Source organism: Mya arenaria, chromosome 15 (assembly GCF_026914265.1).
Source record: "Mya arenaria isolate MELC-2E11 chromosome 15, ASM2691426v1".
Lineage (NCBI taxonomy): Eukaryota > Metazoa > Mollusca > Bivalvia > Myida > Myidae > Mya > Mya arenaria.
Window position 1 is genome coordinate 31,034,181 of NC_069136.1, and position 25,712 is coordinate 31,059,892.

Consider the following 25,712-nt stretch of genomic DNA (forward strand, 5'->3'; position numbering starts at 1 on the left):
ATAGGATACCAACATGGTGTCTTAGTACGGACAATAGCATATCCGTTATGGGATTTTAATACGTTTCGATACTTACTCGCATACACGCGTTGACGGACAATTTAACAAAGTTAAACACCTACTTATTAATGACTTGTGACAAGCATGTGTCTGCCTATAGTGTTAATGTTGACATGAAACATTTATGAGTGTCACTTCAAATATCCACTGATTACTAAAAATTCGGACATGCGTCGGTCACCTGACTCCTTTTTTACACTGAACTACGCATGTCTAAAATATTTACTACTCGGAAACTATTATTCCCCGTGACGTCATGTAATTAAGTGCGCATGTCAGGACAGAAGTGTGAACGAAATGATGACGCTAAGATCGTCTGTGCGTACTGGAAAGTTTTCTCAACTGGTGGATGTTTTCGACAGAACCACAGTGTAAGTAAACTGTAAAATAACAGAAGTATTACTTACCAAAATTGTCGGCTAGGTACCCGTGATCGACCTAAACCGTTATAGGCAGTCGTGGGTATCAAGCTGTTCATAAACAAGTTAGTTGTCAGTGATTTTTGGATGCAATATACTGCCTTCAAAAGGCTGTTTTCCCTAGCGAAAAAGTGCTCATTTTCCCCAAAAATTCATGATATTTTCCCAATTAATTGAATAAAGATCATTTGAATGAATTAAAAAGCAATGCATTTATTAAAAAAAATAAACAAAATCTTGACAAGTCTAGCTCTGTTACAGCATAAAAAAAGTGAAAATATGTGTATTTGCTATTATATTTGCTATTTTAGCATGATTTTGTATTTTCCCCAAAGTTGAAAAAAAATCCCAATTTGGAAGGAACAGGCAGTGAAAGTAATTCCTAAAAAAATCACTGGTTGTATGACGTCTAAAACATATTAGACTATTTTAATTTCTTTCAATATGCACTAGTAAGGGTAGTGGGAGGGGGATATTAGAGAGGATGATTAAGGATACGGGATATGAGACAAGAAAGAATAGGGCGGTATTTATTTGGGTGACAAGAAACTAAAGAGTAGTAAAAAGAATGTTGCATGTCGGCACTGTAGACCCTGTTTTACACATACTTTTCAACCATGTATTTATTTGATTTTTCGATTTGAAAATAACTTTTTTCGTGCGAACTTAATATCAAGTCTCTATGAGGGCAGGCCTTAAAATATATATGATCATAATAGGGACCAGGGAAAGTGAGAATGGAGATTAATCATAGAATTCGGAACCAGAAAAGGTGAGAATGAATGGATGGAAATCTTAGTAGGAACCAGAAAAGGTGAGAATGAATGGAGAGAAATCATAGTAGGAACCAGGTAAGGTGAGAATGAATGGAGAGAAATCATAGTAGGAACCAGAAAAGGTGAGAATGAATGGAGGGAAATCATAGTAGGAACCAGGTAAGGTGAGAATGAATGGAGGGAAATCATAGTAGGAACCAGGTAAGGTGAGAATGAATGGAGAGAAATCATAGTAGGAACCAGAAAGGTGAGAATGAATGGAGGGAAATCATAGTAGGAACCAGAAAAGGTGAGAATGAATGGAGGGAAATCATAGTAGGAACCAGGTAAGGTGAGAATGAATGGAGAGAAATCATAGCAGGAACCAGGTAAGGTGAGAATGAATGGAGGGAAATCATAGTAGGAACCAGGAAAGGTGAGAATGAATGGAGGGAAATCATAGTAGGAACCAGGAAAGGTGAGAATCAATGGAGAGAAATCATAGCAGGAACCAGGAAAGGTGAGAATCAATGGAGAGAAATCATAGCAGGAACCAGGTAAGGTGAGAATGAATAGGGAGAAATCATAGCAGGAACCAGGTAAGGTGAGAATGAATAGGGAGAACTCATAGCAGGAACCAGGAAAGGTGAGAATGAATGGAGGGAAATCATAGCAGGAACAAGGAAAGGTGAGAATGAATGGAGAGAAATCATAGCAGGAACCAGGTAAGGTGAGAATGAATGGAGGGAAATCATAGCAGGAACCAGGTGAGGTGAGAATAAATGGAGAGAAATCATAGTAGGAACCAGAAAAGGTGAGAATGAATGGATGGAAATCATAGTAGGAACCAGAAAAGGTGAGAATGAATGGATGGAAATCATAGTAGGAACCAGAAAAGGTGAGAATGAATGGAGAGAAATCATAGTAGGAACCAGGTAAGGTGAGAATGAATGGAGAGAAATCATAGTAGGAACCAGAAAAGGTGAGAATGAATGGAGGGAAATCATAGTAGGAACCAGGTAAGGTGAGAATGAATGGAGAGAAATCATAGCAGGAACCAGGTAAGGTGAGAATGAATGGAGGGAAATCATAGTAGGAACCAGAAAAGGTGAGAATGAATGGAGGGAAATCATAGTAGGAACCAGGTAAGGTGAGAATGAATGGAGAGAAATCATAGCAGGAACCAGGTAAGGTGAGAATGAATGGAGGGAAATCATAGTAGGAACCAGGTAAGGTGAGAATAAATGGAGAGAAATCATAGCAGGAACCAGGAAAGGTGAGAATGAATGGAGGGAAATCATAGTAGGAACCAGGAAAGGTGAGAATAAATGGAGGGAAATCATAGCAGGAACCAGGAAAGGTGAGAATGAATGGAGAGAAATCATAGCAGGAACCAGGTAAGGTGAGAATGAATAGGGAGAAATCATAGCAGGAACCAGGTAAGGTGAGAATGAATAGGGAGAACTCATAGCAGGAACCAGGAAAGGTGAGAATGAATGGAGGGAAATCATAGCAGGAACCAGGAAAGGTGAGAATGAATGGAGAGAAATCATAGCAGGAACCAGGTAAGGTGAGAATGAATGGAGAGAAATCATAGCAGGAACCAGGTAAGGTGAGAATGAATGGAGAGAAATCATAGCAGGAACCAGGAAAGGTGAGAATGAATGGAGAGAAATCATAGTAGGAACCAGGTAAGGTGAGAATGAATGGAGAGAAATCATATAAGGAACCAGGAAAGGTGAGAATGAATGGAGAGAAATCATAGTAGGAACCAGGTAAGGTGAGAATGAATGGAGGGAAATCATAGTAGGAACCAGGAAAGGTGAGAATGAATGGAGAGAAATCATAGCAGGAACCAGGTAAGGTGAGAATGAATAGGGAGAACTCATAGCAGGAACCAGGAAAGGTGAGAATGAATGGAGAGAAATCATATAAGGAACCAGGAAAGGTGAGAATGAATGGAGAGAAATCATATAAGGAACCAGGAAAGGTGAGAATGAATAGGGAGAAATCATAGTAGGAACCAGGAAAGTTGAGAATGAATGGTGAGAAATCATGTAAGGAACCAGTAAAGGTGAGAATGAATGGAGATAAATTATAGGAACCAGTGAAGGTGTGAACGGAGAGAAATCATAACAATGGAGGGAAGTCATAGTAGGTACCAGGAAAGGTTGAAATGAATCGAGAGGAATTCTCGCAATCGGAAACCTAATGAAATGCAGACGAAAAAGAAACTGTTAAAGATGGAGGAGTACGACGGAAAAGACAATGGCGGGAAAGGGCGAAAGGGAAAGTAGGTGAGGTTAATGAAGGTGAAACTATGTGAATGGGAAAGGGAGAAAAAAGAGTATAGGTACGCTAATACAATCTTAGGTGATAACAGTTACACTAAGGGAAAGGCATAACTGATCATTTAATATGCTATACTTATCGACTGCATATTTGCAAAACACTTGATTCACAAAACAGGACAAGCGAAATATAAAAGAATGTATGTGTTATTTGACAAGCCAAACGGCAGACGTATTTAAATGCTGCTTAGCTACCATTTTGTCGTTTCATTCGCTGTCACAATGTCTACCGTCCTAGGAATTAAAAAAGAAAACATACATATATATCCTTAAACTTAAGAATAAAAAGGGTTTAACCTTCAATTGTTCGCAAATGTTATAAATCAAACCATTATTGATATACCTTCAACCTGATGAAAATGCTCATAGACCATAGCACAAACGTAACAAAAAAGTTCAATCGTCCATAGCACCAGAGTTCAATTATGGTCCTGTCAATAGTTTCCCACCAAGTGGTTTAAATATTTTGTATACACCACTCCTCGCAAATAAATGGTTGTACGAATAATGCCATCATCAGCATCATGTTTCTCCGTCGCCCCCTCCCTCATCAATCAAATCGATCGATATTATAACGTAATACAGTTAAACTCTCCTTGTTATATTTATTATATAAGTTAAATACTTTCAGAAGATTGAACAATAAACGTGGGTTGTCATTTCTTTAAAAAAAATACTTAACTAATATTGTACGATATATATATGACGAAACTTAACGCCGACCGAAACATGGTAGATGGGCATATACGAAACTTAACGAACGCCTTAAAGCATTTACACCACATTTATTCTTGCTTATATCAATCACAATTAGGCAAAGCATGGCGTATTTATTTATCAAACCATAATATCTTCCCTCCCGACACAGTAAAATGAAACTGTTATATAGACTGGACGCAGTTTAAGTACTTTTTACGCATTGCTGCTTTGAGATGGAAGGAATGTCGTATATCTAAATATCGAGTTGCGCTAAGTTTGATTAAAGAGGCTTTTTGCCTTTTAATTTATCGTAAGTATTCATTAAATTCACATCGGGGTAGCAAGCTTCAATCCCGCGCGCATTTGCATATTTACAGCAGGACTGTGCACTGTTAAACGTGTGTGTGTGCAGATAAGGAAGGATTTAAGTATGGAGTTTAGGACACATGTTCGAGAGGAACTTAAAGATGTAAGAGTTTTATCTATTTTGTACTTAGCACTTGTTGTAAATGTGATTTCACACAACTTTACATCGCACTAATTGTTTTAACGAGAAACCTGCTGTATTTTATGGAACAAAATACAGACCTTAGCATTCTAAACTGTCACCTCGTCACAAAACATCCTCAATTTATTGAATAAATGTTTGCTATATATTTATGTATATTATATACAATGCACTCGTATTATAACCGTATTCGTAGTGCATATGTGAGTCTAGTGACCATGCTACTTAAATCATGTCTCTAACATCTTTAATACAACCGTACGTGTTTCGAACAATACCATTATGGAATCATGACTGGTATGTATACACGAAGTCCTGTTTTCCACCAAACAAATATGTTTATTTTTTATAAAAAGCGGAATATAATTCAAGTAAATATGTCAATGCCCGCCTTAACCATTTTAACGTATATCGTAGCTGGTAAATTCGCATATTATACTATCAATTTCATTACCTTATAATCTTATAATATAAGTTCAATTCCCTAATAAGTTGTTTAATTTTGTTGATTTTCCCCTTGTTTCTATTTAAAACCACTTCAATGGGCAAACTCCATGTGAAATCGACTTATCTTTCAACAATTGAATGCAGTTTTATGTACATCTGCCAATTTCACGAACAATTGACCACACTGACTACCGTATAGTAAGTACGGGTGATTAAAGACTTGCACTGTCACTGAAAGGTCAATATGTTTAGGACAGGGTGATAGTGGGAACTATCATGTCATCGGTTGTGCTCAAACGGTGTCATCTCTAGAGATGGAGTTTAAAATGGAAATAACCATTATAGATACGGTGAGATATAAAATCCATAACGCTTTGATAATCAAATTAAAATAGCATCCTAATTATTGTATGTTTCCTACGTAAATACTTCTAGGTAAAAATCCCCAAACAGGGGATAAATTGTTTCCTGGCCCCATGTAGGCGACGTGCCACGGCAAGAACAAATCTATATAGTTAAGTTACTATTTATTAAACAATAACATGTTATACGAATAGGGCAAAAATAGGATTTCCATTCACAAAACAAGCCTATCGCCCACAGGTGGTGTATATTGCGTTACATTTATTACAGGATCAGTATCACTTTCCCATAAATGTCACATAGTTGCAGTTCAAAGTTATCTACGACCCGCTTACTTCTAGCGTGAATGATTTATCACTCATGTGATTTTGATTGAGGCATTTCTCGACCTTTCAGTTTTATCATACGGTTTTATACCAATACCAAATACTTTCTTTATATACAAATAAACGTACAAAATACTCAATATTATAAAGGTGAATGACATTCAAACAAATATCTGTCTCCACTGTAAGAAAGCTAGGAAGGTCACGGTGACTTATATACTCGGTATAACGTTACACGTAAAACTGTCAATCAAAACGTCACATTTAGTGTCAGGTACCATCGTTCTCATTAATATTGTGACACCCTCGATAAAAACCATCTGTATCGTATAGAATCATCCGTATACAGGAATTAAGTAAGTTGTCTTCTTTCTTCTGATTTAAAACATACATTCAAGTTCGTTGAGTGATTTATGAATAGGGGTGTAAACAAGGTTTAAGGTAAATCATCCATCATGAGTACAACAAATTGCTTTTGGTAAACGTTCATTTTAAAGTTAAAACAATGTTAAGTTTGAATACTTTAAACATTTTTAGCGAAAGCTTATTCGATATTGCATTTTGTTATTTAAGAAACAAATACAACTGCTTAATAATCATATAAAACATAGAAATGTTCTCGATGTTAATATCTTAATTGCACTAACACATCTTTATACCCTAATGCTGGATGGCTTACCTTATTTACGTTTGGAATGTTATTTATTTGCCTTATTTATTTATCTATGATCAATTTTTACCTTTTATAATTTGAAATAAATCCCTAAGTCTTTATCTTTCAATTATGTTGTTTAATTATTTTTTCCCCTTCATTATTAAATTATTCAGTTTTCAATTTCTATAAAACACATGTTTAAATAATATATGAGTTCATGCTTTCCCTTGATATACGAAGCATGAATGTCAAAGTATTCTTATATTCGTGAACACATGATAAAACCGCACGAGTAGTGAAACACATTCCTTTTATGTGTGGAAGGTATCTTTAAACCTGGTGTGAATGCATGCGTAATCAATCATATTAAAAAGAAGAATTAAATCTTAATACAAGATTTGGTTATATCCCAACTATTTAAATTAACGTGGGCTGTTTTTTTAAGGATAGTGTGGGATTGTGAGTTTAAATGTTCGTTCATGAAGAGTTTAACACTTGTGACATTGTGCAAACAGAAGATCAATTAGAATAATTTGCTGATTTTGCTGATTTACAGTGAAAACCGTGTAGCCACGATATGTAACCTTGACCTTCATGTCCCAGACGCCAAGATCGTGAATTTATATTAGTGCAAATATGCGGTTACTATGGATACAGAGTGTTTTATTAAATATCAATATAAGTCTTCAACAAATAATGTGCAAAACTACAGCAAAAACAAACACATTCAGGAGTGTCACCGAGTTTTGATTTGCATCTAAGGATATCTGAATATAGCAAATCGTTTTTATAACATTTGGGTAAAACCAGGAGAAAAAGCCGGCCATGATAACCACGATGCACATAGCGTGGTTCTATTACCGGGACATGTGTTACTGGTTCCTGGGTAAACTTCACGTGAGACATAAGGTAATTTGGGTAGCCTGCTGTACATTTACACGTACATGAGATATGCTTTCACCCCAACATGTCTGTGTGGGGGTATGTTTGTCTGTCAGTCTGTTAGTCTGCTGCTCTGTATGTAAGTTTATTTGTGCCCACAAGCCTGATCGTCCGATTGTTTGCGTCCACTCGCTGGTTGTCCGTCCGTCCGTCAGTAGGATTGGAGCCTGGATGCAGTAGGGTAATATCTAAAAGCGTTCATAACTTGTTCTATCTTTATGAGAGATGTGCTCTCTCCTTTAACGTTAAACAAGTACATGCACGTCAGTTTCCTTTAAAAGTACCTTCGAAATTTCTCCCCTAAGCCAGATCAAGGCATCAAACAATTTAATATAAACACACACAAAAACCTACGCTAGTGTGATTTCTTTTGAGATTGAATCGTTTAATGACTTCAACTATTCATTTTATAGAATTGCGCATGCCACGGTTGAAAATCATCAATGCGTTGACATTTTTGGTTGCATTTTTATACAGCTTTTATCATTCAAATGAATTGTTTACGAATTCAAAAGCCGACTTTACGCTCTGTGGCGAAGAAATATGAGTAGTATAACAAGAATGCAGTTTATATATGTATATATTTATAACGCGTATCGTTCAACGTACTCAAATTGTAAATCTTTCCTTATTTGGATATCCTATAAAACGTAGGCGGTGATTAAATTCAATTTCAATCTGACTTTGAACACATGCTGAATTTTATTTTGAAGAAGAAAGGTTCTGAGAGTTGTGTTTATTTGAAGTAAGAGCGAAAGAAGAACAAAAAGGTTGGATATTAATCAAATTCCCATCGTGAATATCAGTAAGTTTTACATACATTATTAAACATGGTTGCCTGCCACACGGTGTCATTGTAAGCTTGATTTATGAACAATTAGTGCTCTTATTTAAAGGTATATCAGATACTGGCTCCGGTTTTTTTTACCTTATAGCATTAAACGTCATTCATTACAACCGGTGACACACAAATCTTATATTCTTTTTACTTGAACTGTTGATATATTTTACTTTCATTAACGTTTGTATGTCAAACAGTAATGTGAAGAAAACTAATGAAGCAATGTAAACGTTACCAGCCCTAGGGGAATATTTACAAATTACCTAAACATCATAATATAGTGTAGCCTTGTATGTACTTAGATGTATGGCATGATCTGGTAAAGTATCTTTCATTATTTGTATTAAGTCTTTATTGTTGACAAATGCCTGTATCGAAATCTTATTTACTTATAATACATAATTTAGTCATTTTACAATATGTGTGTAGATATATTACGTATTATTGAATGACATAATTGGCCATTTTCTTCCGGATTGCGTTTACTGTATAGTTACTGCCTCTAAAGTGCAGTTATTTCATTGTATATAGTAACTTCAGTGTAGTGAATGCGTCGACAGTGTAGGTACTGCGTATTAAAATACACTTAGTCGAAAGTGTAGTTACTGCGTATTAAAATACATTTCGTCGACAGTGTAGTTACTGCGTATTAAAATACACTTTGTTGACAGATTAGTTACTGCGTCGACTGTGTAGTTACTGCGTCGACTGTGTAGTTACTGCGTCGACAGTGTAGTTACTGCGTCGACAGTGTAGTTACTGCGTCGACATGTGTAGTTACTGCGTCGACAGTGTAGTTACTGCGTCGACTGTGTAGTTACTGCGTCGACAGTGTTGTTACTGCGTCGACAGTGTAGTTACTGCGTCGACTGTGTAGTTACTGCGTCGACAGTGTAGTTACTGCGTCGACAGTGTAGTTACTGCGTCGACAGTGTAGTTACTGCATCGACAGTGTAGTTACTGCGTCGACAGTGTAGTTACTGCGTCGACAGTGTAGTTACTGCGTCGAGACTGGTTCCTACCGTTTAGTTACTTTGTCGACTGTGTAGTTACTTCGTCAGCAGTTACTAATGTTCTGCCCATATGGATCATTGCATGACACATATTCTTGAAAACAACATATCGCTACTTAAAGCCCCTGCTATGATGCGTTAAAAGTTCCTCGCCGAATGGATACCCGATGGCGAGGGTAAATAAGCTTACATCCCTCCCCCGCGTTAAAAGAGTTGCATATACATTCGCTGTCGATAGACAATCTATCTCAGTCAAATGTATACTTCAGGTTCTGAAGGATATCTTCCAGCAAGTGAAATGCATAGCTAATTAGTCAAAATGATTTTCCTTGTCGTTTCAACAAAGCGGGGGCTCACATGTGTAAGAAGTTAAATGATTGTGTCAAATTCAGACAGTTTAAAATAGTATTCTTTTAAATATATGTGATGCCATTCTTAACCTTTGGGTGCCTTTTAAAGTAAAATTGATGATAAAGTAACAAATTGTATCAGGTTGTAAAAATGTAGTGCCGTACTAAAATCAGAACGGCACTGTCGCTTTAATCATAAAATATGACCCATAAACAAACACAAGATGGGGATATTGAAATGTTAAACACCGAAACTTTATAAGGATTAAATTTAGTCTTGTGAGTTTATGGGGCAAAATGGAGATACAGATATTATTCGATTTAAAGAGTTTGTTTGGGGAAGCGACCATCTCCGTATTAATAACATATAGAACAAATCACATACATATCATAGCTCACTGGGGCAAGAGAGACAACCGTTTCATTAAAGACACACTCTCGGTTTTAGTTAATATATTTGTTTATTTTTACGAATACAGACATAATATCTTGAATGCTTCCCGTAAAACGTTAGCATAAACAATGAAAAGTTGACAACTGTCGCTGCAACGTCATGAACTTTGTATCGATGCCCCAGTAGTTCGGCGGTAACCACCTCGTCTACTCGTCAGAGGTCCCGGTATCGATTCCTGCTGCCTACCAAAATAAATTTCTCTTTATATTACTATTTTATCTTTAAGAATATTCATACATGCTTTGTTCTCTTCAATTCCGCTGCTAATGGGATTCTAATGATCTTAGTTGTAACTGTAATGATTTTGGTTTAAATATTTTATTGAGCAAAAATACACGTCATGCCAAATACATTTTCTATATCCAAGATTTTTTCAGTACAAAAAAAACTAATAATGTTCATTTCTGTGTATACAATACGCTTTTACATAAAAGGCAGACAGTAACAAAATACACGTGAAACCCGCACCAAAACATATAACACTCTATATTAAAGACATGGCCATTTGGTTCACTACCAAAACTCGTCCTTATGCGATAAGATCCAGAAAAAATGAAAATACTGCTACTGATGGAACACAGTAGCTGGCAGCAAACAAGCGCATCAAGCGGAAAGAAGGGTGCCTACAAAGCACGACCACCCGTACAAGAGATGGATTTGATAGCCTATAATGAACGACCACCCGTACAAGAGATCGCTTTGACAGCCTACATAGCAAGACCACCCGTACAAGAGATGGATTTGATAGCGTATAATGAACGACCACCCGTACAAGAGATGGCTCTGACAACCTACATAGCACGGCCATCCGTACAAGAGATCGCTCTGAAAACCTACAAAGCACGACCATCCGTACAAGAGATGGCTCTGACAACCTTCATAACACGACCACCCGTAAAACAGATGGCTCTGACAACCTACAAAGCACGGCCACCCGTACAAGAGATGGATTTGATAGCCTATAATAAACGACCACCCGTACAAGAGATGGCTCTGACAACCTACAAAGCACGGCCACCCGTACAAGAGATGGCTCTGACAACCTACAAAGCACGGCCATTCGTACAAGAGATGGATTTGATAGCCTATAATAAACGACCACCCGTACAAGAGATTGCTCTGACAACCTACATAGCACGATCACCCGTACAAGAGATCGCTCTGACAACCTACATAGCACGACCATCGCTCTGACAACCTACAAAGCACGGCCATCTGTACAAGAGATCGCTCTGACAACCTACAAAGCACGACCATCCGTACAAGAGGTCGCTCTGACAACCTACATAGCACGACCATCCGTACAAGAGATCACTCTGACAGCCTACGAAGCACGGCCATCCGTACACGAGATGGCTTTAACAACCTACATAGCACGACCATCCGTACAAGAGATCGCTCTGACAACCTACAAAGCACGACCATCCGTACAAGAGATCGCTCTGACAACCTACATAGCACGACCGTTCGTACAAGAGATCGCTCTAACAACCTACCAAGCACGGCCATCCGTACAAGAGATGGCTCTGACAACCTACATAGCACGTCCGTTCGTACAAGAGATCGCTCTGACAGCCTACAAAGCACGGCCATCCGTACAAGAGATCGTTCTGACAGCCTACAAAGCACGACCACCCGTACACGAGATGGCTTTGACAACCTACAAAGCACGGCCATCCGTACAAGAGATCGCTCTGACAGCCTACAAAGCACGACCACCCGTACACGAGATTGCTTTGACAACCTACATAGCACGGCCACCCGTACAAGAGATGGCTCTGACAACCTACATAGCACGACCATTCGTACAAGAGATCGCTCTGACAACCTACATAGCACGGCCATCCGTACAAGAGATGGATTTGATGGCCTATAATGAACGACCACCCGTACAAGAGATGGCTCTGACAACCTACATAGCACGACCACCCGTACAAGAGATCGCTCTGACAACCTACATAGCACGACCATCCGTACAAGAGATGGCTCTGACAACCTACAAAGCACGGCCATCCGTACAAGAGATCGCTCTGACAACCTACAAAGCACGACCATCCGTACAAGAGATCGCTCTGACAACCTACATAGCACGACCATCCATACATGAGATCGCTCTGACAGCCTACAAAGCACGGTCATCCGTACACGAGATGGCTTTGACAACCTACATAGCACGACTATCCGTACAAGAGATCGCTCTGACAACCTAGAAAGCACGACCACCCGTACAAGAGATCGCTCTGACTACCTACATAGCACGACCGTCCGTACAAGAGATCGCTCTGACAACCTACAAAGCACGGCCATCCGTACAACAGATGGCTCTGACAACATACAAAGCACGACCGTCCCTACAAGAGATCGCTCTGACAACCTACAAAGCACGGCCATCCGTACAAGAGATCGTTCTGACAGCCTACAAAGCACGACCACCCGTACACGAGGTGGCTTTGACAACCTACAAAGCACGGCCATCCGTACAAGAGATCGCTCTGACAGCCTACAAAGCACGATCACCCGTATACGAGATTGCTTTGACAACCTACATAGCCCGGCCACCCGTACAAGAGATGGCTCTGACAACCTACATAACACGACCATCCGTACAAGAGATCGCTCTGACAACCTACATAGCACGTCCGTTCGTACAAGAGATCGCTCTAACAACCTACCAAGCACGGCCATCCGTACAAGAGATGGGTCTGACAACCTACAAAGCACGACCGTTCGTACAAGAGATCGCTCTGACAGCCTACAAAGCACGGCCATCCATACAAGAGATCGTTCTGACAGCCTACAAAGCACGACCACCCGTACACGAGATGGATTTGACAACCTACAAAGCACGGCCATCCGTACAAGAGATCGCTCTGACAGCCTACAAAGCACGACCACCCGTACAAGAGATGGCTCTGACAACCTACACAGCACGACCATTCGTACAAGAGATCGCTCTGACAACCTACAAAGCACGGCCATCCGTACAAGAGATGGATTTGATAGCCTTTAATGAACGACCACCCGTACAAGAGATGGCTCTGACAACCTACATAGCACGACCACCCGTACAAGAGATCGCTCTGACAACCTACATAACACGACCATCCGTACAAGAGATCGCTCTGACAACCTACAAAGCATGGCCATCCGTACAAGAGATCGCTCTGACAACCTACAAAGCACGACCATCCGTACAAGAGATCGCTCTGACAACCTACATAGCACGACCATCCATACAAGAGATCGCTCTGACAGCCTACAAAGCACGGCCATCCGTACACGAGATGGCTTTGACAACCTACATAACACGACTATCCGTACAAGAGATCGCTCTGACAACCTAGAAAGCACGACCACCCGTACAAGAGATCGCTCTGACAACCTACAAAGCACGACCGTCCGTACAAGAGATCGCTCTAACAACCTACAAAGCACGGCCATCCGTACAACAGATGGCTCTGACAACATACAAAGCACGACCGTCCGTACAAGAGATCGCTCTGACAACCTACAAAGCACGGCCATCCGTACAAGAGATCGCTCTGACAGCCTACAAAGCACGACCACCCGTACACGAGATGGCTTTGACAACCTACAAAGCACGGCCATCCGTACAAGAGATCGCTCTGACAGCCTACAAAGCACGATCACCCGTATACGAGATTGCTTTGACAACCTACATAGCCCGGCCACCCGTACAAGAGATGGCTCTGACAACCTACATAACACGACCATCCGTACAAGAGATTGCTCTGACAACCTACAAAGCACGAGCACCCGTACAACAGATCGCTCTGAAAGCCTACAAAGCACGACCACCCGTACACGAGATGGCTTTGACAACCTACATAGCACGACCACCCGTACAAGAGATGGCTCTGACAACCTACATAGCACGGCCATCCGTACAAGAGATGGCTCTGACAACCTACAATGCACGGTCATCCATACAAGAGATGGCTCTGACAACCTACATAGCACGACCACCCGTACAAGAGATGGGTCTGACAACCTACATAGCACGACCATCCGTACAAGAGATGGCTCTGACAACCTATCAAAGCACGACCATCCGTACAAGAGATGGCTCTGACAACCTACATAGCACGACCAGCCGTACAAGAGATGGCTCTGACAACCTTTCAAAGCACGACCATCCGTACAAGATATGGCTCTGACAACCTTCATAGCACGACCACCCGTAAAACAGTTTGCTCTGACAACCTACATAGCACGACCACATATACAAAAGATGGCTCCGACAACCTACATAGCACGACCACATATACAAAAGATGGCTCCGACAACCTACATAGCACGACCACATATACAAAAGATGGCTCTGACAACCTACATAGCACGACCACATATACAAAAGATGGATCTGACAACCTACATAGCACGACCACATATACAAAAGATGGATCTGACAACCTACATAGCACGACCACATATACAAAAGATGGATCTGACAACCTACATATCACGACCACATATACAAAAGATGGCTCTGACAACCTACATATCACGACCACATATACAAAAGATGGCTCTGACAACCTTCATAGCACGACCACCCGTACAAGAGATGGTTCTGACAACATACAAAGCATGAATAGGAGCCCGTTTCAATAAATGATTTTAGTTGTTAATCTTAAATCTGTAGAACACTGGCTCAATGTTTACTGCCATTGTTTTCTAATGTGTGTTGTCAACTCAAATCCTTCTTTATATTCAGTTGTTACAAATACAACCACAAATATCAACAATATGAGATCACGACAATTGATAATTTTCGATTACAATCGTTATTGAAGGCGACGAATTGGATTTGGCTCTGATGGCTATGGAGAAAAATTAAAGAGGACTTATCTCGACCACCATGCGCGACCATGCGTACATGAGGTGGCTCTGACGGTCTTGGGGGACACTGTTTAGGAAGACTTATCTCGACCACCATGTGCGTCAGAACTTCTTGAGAAAATCAGATCACAAACTTTACACTTCAATGGTGTAGTCATTTTTACGCAATAGCTTGGCCTTTGTGCGTTTTACCCCTCTTTTTATGTACAATACAAGCATCTGTCCTTACCAAACAACATTCATCTAAGCTACAATGAACAAATTGTATTGACGTTGAATTTAAAATGTAATGCACTGGGTTACCATTAGATATTTTAGTAAATGGAGGAACAAAACTGTTGATTGATAAGTACGACGAATTTTAAAGACAGTTCCACTAAATAGGAGCACAAATGACAATAGATAATCTATTGTTTCCAACAATTAACGACCTGTGGTCTGTATCTCAGTGGCGTATCCGTTCTAGTATCCAAACTTGACTCTCATAGGAATTTCTGTTTCATGCAGCCGTTAAAATCGTTTATTGTATACAACATATTAAAGTATGTGTGAAACAATGTTATTTTGACGCTATCGAACAAGACATTCAAGAGATAATATTTTCAATGAATAGCTTATTTTGATAATAAAGCAAAAACCGTATTATAAGTCTTCAACGATCCATTATTAGCTACGCCCCTGCTGGACATTGTGAAATATATAAAGGAAGAAAGAAAGCACCATACCCTATTCTTTAGTATTGTCTTCAGCGTTCACAAATATGATCACGTTTGATTGCAAATTTTAAGGATTTATGACAAGTGATTTTCTCATATTTATCGACTTGGATGTGTTATAATTGATAACTTCAAAATGCGGATGTATGTTATAAAACGGCACAGTGAAAATACCTGGTCACCCAGGAGTCACCGTATCCTATTCTACCGAAGTCTTTGCTCTGTCAACGACTATTTGGTACATACGTTTTGTAGTTAACAATGCTTTGGTTTCGTTGATTTCTGCTAGTTAGCCTCTACACGCGCTTGTGCACGAACAAATTACAGTTTGGGGTTAAACAAATAACGTTATGCGCTTTAAGAAGGCGTTGTAATCTAATACTTTAATCATCGTCTCATAAAGTGCACAGAATTTTGAAAGTGCATTTGAAAAAGTCTGATAAATTGCCGTATTATTTATATTGCCCTTCCCCTTTACGAAAGGTTATCTGGGTGTTTCCCTTTTTCAGATTTATGACCTGGTTTGTTTGTTTTCAGCGACGGATGGCGGAACAGGAAGTACAGAAATGTCTGCGGTGGCTACTTGATCAGAAGGTATATCCTCGTCGTCTGGCTAGATTTACTAGAATATGGTTATCTTAGGAAGGTCGAAATAAAATAGATTTTAATACTGCATTTGGTCATGCCGACGAAGTCTTTTATCATTGTATGGTCAAACCGTATTACTGAGTATTAAAAACTTCAACAAAATAAGGTGTGTATACCTGGTATGATTGTGAGTTCTGACTTTCCATCACACAGACATTGATTTCTTAGCTTATATTTGCACTAATACATCGAGTCCTTACGCCAACACGTGACCAATCAGTCTGTAGCCTATGTCTGCATGTGGACTATAAGTTCTCAGCTTATGAATGTACGTTGACATTAGGTTCATAGCTTAAGTCTGCACACATGCATTAAGTTCCTAGCTGAAGTCTGCACACATACATTAAATTCATAGCTGAAGTCTGCACTCATACATTAAGTTCATAACTGAAGTCTGCACACATACATTAAGTTCATAGCTGAAGTCTGCACACATGCATTAAGTTACTAGTTGAAGTCTGCACACATACATTAAGTTCATAGCTAAAGTCTGCACACATGCATTAAGTTCCTAGCTGAAGTCTGCACACATACATTAAGTTCATAGCTGAAGTCTGCACGCATACATTAAGTTCATAGCTTAAGTCTGCGCACATACATTAAGTTCATAGCTTAAGTCTGCACACATACATTAAGTTCCTAGCTGAAGTATGCACACATACATTAAATTCATAGCTTAAGTCTGCACATATACATTAAGTTCATAGCTTAAGTCTGTACACATACATTAAGTTCATAGCTGAAGTCTGCACACATACATTAAGTTCCTTGCTGAAGTCTGCACACATACATTTAGTTCTGAGATTATGTCTGAATGTTGATCATTGTCTGTTTGGTGTTTAGGAAAACCTGGAAGGAACTCCGTATGGGGAAAACAAGGCTGCGGTTGACGCTGCTTCCGGAGCGCACGGTCGCTGGAGGGCGCAGCTGAATGATTACCGGAAGTCCATGGACAAACTTAACAATGTACATGTAAGTCCTAGTGAACAATAGTGTGAATAGTATTTATGTTAGCCGATTGCTATCTTGCAAAAAGGTTACTTTTTGTTGTTAAAAAAAGTATTTTAACATGGTTAAAATTATATGGTTACAATTACTGACCTAAATGTCTTAAAACTCTAGAAAATGAGAAAATCACACAAATAGTACCAAAACAAATATAGTGGGCTTACCTTGATCCTGTTAAAAGGGACTTAAGTTTGTTCGAGAAACCGGGTCAAGTCAGTTTGACTGATCTTAAAATAAAAAAATGCGGCGATGTGTTGCCACAGAATGTATTAAAAAAGAACTAAAACTCGAAAGCTCATAATAAGTAATTGAATATTGAATATGTGTAGAAGACTTTCATCTGACTAAAGTGCACTTTATTCCATGCGTGTAGAGCATGTACCAGCTGAATACCACGTATGTGTATCAGACATTGACATTTCTTTCACAGAGACTGCGAGATGACGAAGTGGAGGAGCTGTATGGAACCTACAAGGATCTCCAGGTAAACAACGCAACCATCTTGCTAGTACGGAATGCTTATAGAATATCGTCATCAACAAGAAGTGATCTTTTGAAGCTGTTTCCATATACAGGTGGTCCAAAGTGAAATGTGTTCGCCGAATTTTAAGTGAGGGAAATTGTGTGAAGCCGAATAAAATGGCGGCGTTGAAAGGAATTTCGGTGTTTCAAGGATGTATTTTCACCTGGTAAGTAAGTTATATCACCTTTCTCGCAATATAAATACGCCTACCCGGAGACCACACGTGTATGCGTCTCTCGGTTTTTTAACCTATGTTTCTAGAGGCCTTTACAAAAAAGTTATTGAATGTATAAGCTGAACGATTGATTGTTTACAAAGTGAAAATAGAAAATTGCGTGACTTGAAACTGTGTTTTCGGCCCAAGTTTACCATTCTTGTACCTGCTTTAGCTATTTGTTATTGAATATTTGCATTATTTATCTTTTCGACCGCTACTGCACTTACATGGGTATTATACGGCCGATTGTTTCATGTTTAAACACCTTTAATGTTGGGCAACGAAGTTTTATGCAGATTTTCTGTGAAGCAGAATCAGAATAAGCGTGCTTTAAAGCTGCATTTTCACAGATTAAACAGTTTGACAACTTTTTAATTTAAGTCCTGGAACGAGCCATTTTTGCAAAAATCCATGGAAACCCGCTATAAAAGACTGCCGACAAAAAATATATATTTAAATTAAAAAAATTATGTTTTATGCATTTTTTTTTTTAAATCGTTAGTAACGGTTTAAGCTATAAAACATTATTATTTTAACGGAAATATGAAAATCTGCGATCTGATCTTTGATTAACAATCTTTTAATATCAGTTAACTATTACTTACGCAAATAATTGTTCTTACCAAGACAAAAAATAAAAAAAAAGTTGTAAAAACGGAATATCTGTGTGAGTGCAACATTCATAGCATTCTTAAGACACATTTTAAAATCAATAATAAAAGAAAATGTGGTACCCGATAAGAACATACCACGTGCTTTTAATGCAAAATTACACACCAGATACACCTGTGTACTATTTTAGCAAGATTGTATACTCTAAAATTCACCATTTTACACTGACCGAAGATAAATTTATCGTATGGGAAGACCCCACAGCCTCTTTTAATTCATAGACGATGTTGAGGGTATAAACACTTCACTGCGGTCAATAACTTAACTTCACTGAAATACGTGTACCAATGTTAAGGTAGTCTTAAAGGGTCTAGAATAAATAGTTGAGTGGGTTATACATTTGCGTGAAATTCCAGTATCTATAATCCTGCATTGATAAGAATACCATATACGCTTAACAAATTATTTTAGACCAGGTTAGACAACATAAATATCAGTACATTTCAGTGAAAGTAAGTCATTGTGCTTTATTATTATATCATAACATTTATTTCATACATATATTTTGTTATTTAGCGTTGTACCCAAAGATCCATTGCAAGACAACTGCCGGGGTTGGTGGGGTTGGGTATGGGTATGGGTAGACTTAAACTGCTTTAAAAACGTATTTTCGTTGGTAAGATAAATTAGACTGATAATATTGCATTCATTGTATTTGCCGTATTGCGGGACGTTCGTGTTACATCAAGAGTTCTTACATTTATTTACCGAGTAATAATTTGTTTTCCGAGTTCATATAGATGAATTGCTGGAAAACTATACAAGTAATTTTGCATAACAAATACACGGTACGTTCAAATTTCCTTTTGTTATAATTATTAACATGTGTTACAGCTCATGTCTTAATTAAACTTTTATTAACGCATGTATATTCTATTTCTGCTTCACACAAAAACTGCATAAAACTTCGTTTCCCAACATAAAAGGTGTTTAGACATGAAACAATCGGCCGTATAATACCCATGTAAGTGCAGTAGCGGTCGAAAAGATAAATAATGCAAATATTCAATAACAAATAGCTGAAACAGGTACAAGAATGGTAAACTTGGGCCGAAAACACAGTTTCAAGTCACGCAATTTTCTATTTTCACTTTGTAAACAATCAATCGTTCAGCTTATACATTCAATAACTTTTTTGTAAAGGCCTCTAGAAACATAGGTTAAAAAACCGAGAGACGCTTACGCGTGTGGTCTCCGGGTAGGCGTATTTATATTGCGAGAAAGGTGATATAACTTACTTACCCGGTGAAAATACATCCTTGAAACAACGGAATTCCTTTCCACGCCGCCATTTTATTCGGCTTCACACAATTTCCCTCACTTAAAATTCGGCGAACACATTTCACGTTGGACCCCCTGCTCAGTCAATGTTTCAGCTGTGTATTCAAACTGCAAAAATGCACACAACGACAAAAGAAAGTATCCAGTTTTATTTTTTCGATAATTTTTTATTTTCTAAATATTTTCCTACGAGAGGCAAACTCCGCAAACGATCTTAGCGATAAAACACCATTTACAGATCCTATAAAAAGAGCCAAACTAGGACAACATTATAACGATAGTAATTCAAGCCTATTGCAGAAAAAGCAAGATGTATCGGTTGTATTTGTTGTGTAGCCAGTAAAACCATTTTTGCAATTGTCAAAATTTTAGTATTGTACTTTTTTACAATTTAGCATTGCATTTGTCAAAAAGAAACAACTTATCAACGTTAACGCTTGGCTCGAATTACTCGTTGGCTCGAACTGGATGTAAAGGACCAAATTCTTAATACTGAAGGTAAAAATTCTCGCTTGGCTCGATATTTTCGAGACTTGGGGTATTTTCGCTGGTCCCTGGGAGTTCAAGCCAAGAGGATTGGCTGTTATGCATGCTATGATGATTGTTTTGATGATCATAATCTGTATATGCTTGTATCTAAATCAATGTTCTGTTCTGTTCTGTTCTGATAGCTAAATTACTTATTCAGCGCTATTTTAAGACCATAGAATTCCCACTACATGGCAAATATCGGGACAAATCGAAACTGTATACCTTCTTTTCAGTGTATGTCTTGTAACTTCTACAGAAAAAAAGATTGATAATATACTGCATACTTTATTTATTTCATTAGACGTTATCTGAGAAGAAAAGCAACTGTTTCAACGTGATGTCAAACATAACAGCGCTTGAAGAGCAAATTCAGGTACAGTCAATATGAAATCCGTGTAATTTACGGGTTTTGTTGTAGCTTATGATAGTTTTGGTAGATCAGTTTGTAATGAATATTAGTGAAAATCTGATGTAAATTATGTTAGCTTGTTCGCGGTTAAAGCCATGGCATTTAGTAGTAAATCATATGAAATATTTCTTACAGTAATTAGTAATAAAATAATTATGCAATATAGCGATGTATTTTTAACCATATATTCTTATAAAAAGGCAGTCATCCAAATGCGAAATTAGTGTTACAATTAAGCGATGCAAGGATTTAATAAAATAATACGCAGGTGTTTTCTATTAAATCTGCACATTTGAGTCAATATATTAAAGCAGACAAATACCCCGGGATTTTGTTTTAAAGACAACTTAAAAATTATTGTCCGAGTGCCAATCGACGAATGACTCCAAATAAAACTCTTGCCGATTCCACAGAGTCTCGGGAGCGAGGTGGACGCCCGGGCCGTCCATCTGGTCAACATGGCGGCCAACAACCGGTCACAGACGAGCGCACACCTCAACAACGAGAGTATGGCCGAAAATACACAGGTCCGATATCTCCACTGATTGAGACCATTTTTTTCCAATATCTGTCAAACAAACGTACAGCTTTCGTGCTGCTGCCAGCAAAATCGAACCAGATCATAAAAAGAATGTTTAAATAATTGTTTTATTCTGGTACCTTGTTTACTAATTTTAAATATTATAATATATATATAATTATATAATATTATATTGGCTGATATTCACTAGTCTATTGAAATTATGAAATTGACCGATTGTTAACATTCTGTTATTTCCTTCTCAGCGGTGCCTAACTGGAGTGCGTAAGGCGTGGCGCTGGTTGGACGAGATGATGCAGTGCACACACGTTCACCTAGCTAACGCCGCGGCGTACCACGAGGTAAGTTGGACGATATCATGCAGTGCACCCAAGTTCAACTAGCTAACGCCGCGGCGTAACACGAGGTTAGTTGGACGATATCATGCGGCAGTGCACTTACGTTCACATAGCTAACGCCGCGGCGTACCACGAGGTAAGTTGGACGATATCATGCAGTGCACCCACGTTCAAAAAACTTATTCGGGAACTTGTCTTTGGGATTTGCTTGCAATATATTGATTTATCTGTTCCGTACAATGACGTTGTTTTGACTGTTTTTCTGTACCTGACATTATTGTATAAACAAGCATATACTTGTAGTTTCTTTATGCGCCTCTTTCCGTGGTCGCGCTGCGTCTATGCAATGGTTGTGTATTTGTTTCCTTCCGTGTTACAGTTTTTCCACGAGGTGGAGGAGGTAGACCACTGGTTGGCGACTACCATGTCACAGATGCACCTTACCTTCGCCCGGGCTCGCATGGCCGGACACGCCGGGGACCTCAATGCCATCAGGGTAGAAATCAAGGTCAGTGGAAAATCTTTGGGTCCTGTCATATACTCGATAAGGGAACAACAACTTCTTAACAGCGACCTAATTTTTCATCGACCCTACATGATCACAAGGTTGTGTTCGTTTCACTGCCTAGGGCCAGTTCTGGAAGTAATCGGAACGGCGGTAACAGAACGTACTTGTTTGGAGTACAAGAAAGTGCTTGCTTATTTCATTGTATTGTTGCCCCCAATGGTTGGTGTTGACTGTTTACTCAAAACACAGATATAGTCATGTATACTTACTAATAACGTAACTTAGCTTATTTGTGCATGATAGCTTCTTCACCCACACCAAATTCCTCCGCGTTACACCAGAAACAAGTGTTGGAAACTGGATTGTTTAACTCGACAGTTGTTCCATGTGTGCAAAGCCTTCCTCACAGTTAATCAAAACGGAGCGCAATGATAAAATGTAATATTTTATTAGAAAAAAGTAAACATGAGGACATGTTTAACTGATGTATGTGGCTTCCACGACAGGCTTGAAACCGAACACCAGCGTCCGTACAGTATGTTTGGAACTCGTAAAGATCTGTGAAATGAACACATATGGCTTTAAAAGTATGTTAACCAAACCAAACTTATCTTATCAATTTTCTCTATCTTCAAATACCGATATTATTTCAGGACACGATGTTGGCGTACCTGCGCTGGCAGAGCAAGGTTGACGGGCTTTTCACGCGCGCACGTGACATTGTGCCCGTGCATAGACGTACGACCCCGGTCATCGACCAGTGTCAGGTCACCGCCCTAGCATCGTACAACGGACCACAGGTACTAGAAGCATGTACATGGCGTTCGCTCAGCGGCACTTTTGTTACCGGTTATATTGATGTTGTAATCTCCATAATGAGACACCACATTCATTCCACTCTAAACATCGATTTATTCATTCTACATAACGAATAATTGAATTCACTTTTAACGAGTCAAATTATCTATTCATATCATGTTCTGTGATCTATAAATCTAATGTATAGTAACTTGTCGTTTTTATACGCGCTTTGATTTAAAACAACAAGCGACACGTATCACTACGTTCCCTTCTGCTTTCAGATCCAGTTCCAGGAAGGGGAGACTCTAACGCTCCTCGACAACTCCGACCGGAAGGAGTGGCGCGTGCGAAACTCACGGGATCAGGTGGGTGTGGTCCCCGCCGTAATAATCCTCATCAGCGGACCCTCGGGCGAGGCGGTAGACGCCGCCGTAAGGTAAGTTGTTAAAAGCCGCTCGGCAACTCTTATGTTTAATATTCAGCCAGCCAAATTCAATTTTAAGCGTGCCCGGCTCCCTTGGGATGAATATGGTCCTTTACTGACCTTCGGCCATACAACTTCAATATTTGGTCACCGACATCATAAATGACCTTCGGCTACACCATTACTGCTCTTCGGCTACACCATACTGACCTTGGACTTGAGCATTACTAACCTTCGGCTACACCATACTGACCTTCGGCCTGAGCATTACTGACCTTCGGCTACACAATTACTGACCTTCGGCCTGAGCATTACTGACCTTCGGCTACACCATACTGACCTTCAGCCAGAGAATTACTGACCTTCGGCTACACCATACTGACCTTCGGCCTGAGCATTACTGACCTTCATCTACACCATACTGACCTTCAACCACACCATACTGACCATCGGCCCGAGCATAACTGACCTTCGGCAACACCATTACTGACCTTCGGCCACGCCATTACTGACCTTCAGCTTGACCATTACTGACCTTCAGCTACACCATTACTGACATTTGGCTTCACTATTACTGACCTTCGTTCATACCTTAACTGACTTTTGCCCACACCATTACTGACCTTCGGTCATACCTTAACTGACTTTCGCGCATACCATTACTGGGCTTCGGTCACACCATTACTGGCCTTCGGTCACACCGTTACTTACCTTCGATCAAACCTAAACTGACTTTCGCGCACACCATTACTGGCCTTCGGTCACACCATTACTGGCCTTTGGTCACACCATTACTGACCTTCGGTCATATCTTAACTGATTTCGTGCACACCATTACTGGCCTTCGGTCACTCAAACACCATTTCTGACCTTCGGTCATATCTTAACTGATTTCGCGCACACTATTACTGGCCTTTGGTCATACCATTACCTTCCTTCGGTCATACTTTAACTGACTTTCGCGCACACCATTACTGGCCTTCGGTCACTCAAACACCATTTCTGACCTTCGGTCATACCATTACTGGCCTTCGGTCACACCATTACTGGCCTTCGGTCACACCATTTCTGACCTTCGGTCACACCATTACAGGCCTTCGGTCACACCTTTACTGGCTTCGGTCACACCATTACAGGCCTTCGGCTACACCATTACAGGCCTTCGGTCACACCTTTACTGGCCTTCGGTCACACCATTACTGACATTCAGTCATACCTTAACTGACTTTCGCGCACACCATTACTTGCCTTCGGTCACACCATTAAAGGCCTTCGGCTACACCATAACTGACCTTCGGCTAGACCATAACTGACCTTTGGCCACACCATAACTGACCTTCGGCCACACCATAACTGACCTTCGGCCACACCATTACTGACAATTCGGTTACACCATAACTGACATTCGGCCGTACCATTACTGACCTTCGGCCGTACCATTACTGATCTTCAGATATACAATTACTGACCTTCGGTCGCACCATTACAGGCCTTCGGTCGCACCATTACTGACCTTCGGCAATACAATTACTGACCTTCGGTCACACCATTACTGACATTCAGTCATACCTTAACTGACTTTCGCGCACACCATTACTTGCCTTCGGTCACACCATTAACGGCCTTCTGTCACACCTTTACTGGCCTTCGGATATACCTTAACTGACCTTCGGTCATACCTTAACTGACCTTCGGCTACACCATAACTGACGTTCGGCCACACCATAACTGACCTTCGGCCACACCATAACTGACCTTCGCTACACCATAACTGACCTTCGGGTGCACCATTACTGACCTTCGGCCGTACCATTACTGATCTTCGGCAATACAATTGCTGACCTTCGGCCATACCAGTACAAGCCTTCGGTCGCACCATTACTGACCTTCGGCAATACATTTACTGACCTTCGGCCATACCATAACTGACCTTCGGCCGTACCATTACTGACCTTCGGCCGTACCATTACTGATCTTCGGATATACAATTACTGACCTTCGGTCGCACCATTACAGGCCTTCGGTCGCACCATTACTGACCTTCGGCAA

General features: G+C 39.8%; 1 protein-coding gene across 4 annotated transcripts in view; it reads left to right on the forward strand.

The window, feature by feature from the left end:
• Nucleotides 1-4,622: 4,622 nt before the first annotated feature.
• LOC128220526 (uncharacterized) overlaps nucleotides 4,623-25,712 on the forward strand; it is a 29,951-nt gene continuing 8,861 nt past the window's right edge. The window contains exons 1-10 of one of the 4 annotated variants that reach the window (XM_052928955.1): nucleotides 4,623-4,753; nucleotides 16,300-16,356; nucleotides 17,254-17,382; nucleotides 17,849-17,902; nucleotides 20,944-21,015; nucleotides 21,465-21,578; nucleotides 21,838-21,933; nucleotides 22,310-22,438; nucleotides 23,092-23,238; nucleotides 23,521-23,675. In XM_052928955.1, the coding sequence (XP_052784915.1) occupies nucleotides 4,715-4,753; nucleotides 16,300-16,356; nucleotides 17,254-17,382; nucleotides 17,849-17,902; nucleotides 20,944-21,015; nucleotides 21,465-21,578; nucleotides 21,838-21,933; nucleotides 22,310-22,438; nucleotides 23,092-23,238; nucleotides 23,521-23,675 (992 nt within the window). In that variant the 5' untranslated portion in view covers nucleotides 4,623-4,714. Of the gene's footprint in view, nucleotides 4,754-7,027; nucleotides 7,493-8,163; nucleotides 8,331-16,299; nucleotides 16,357-17,253; nucleotides 17,383-17,848; nucleotides 17,903-20,943; nucleotides 21,016-21,464; nucleotides 21,579-21,837; nucleotides 21,934-22,309; nucleotides 22,439-23,091; nucleotides 23,239-23,520; nucleotides 23,676-25,712 lie in introns of those variants that run through there. The other 3 variants (XM_052928954.1, XM_052928956.1, XM_052928957.1) reach the window with 3 other exon arrangements.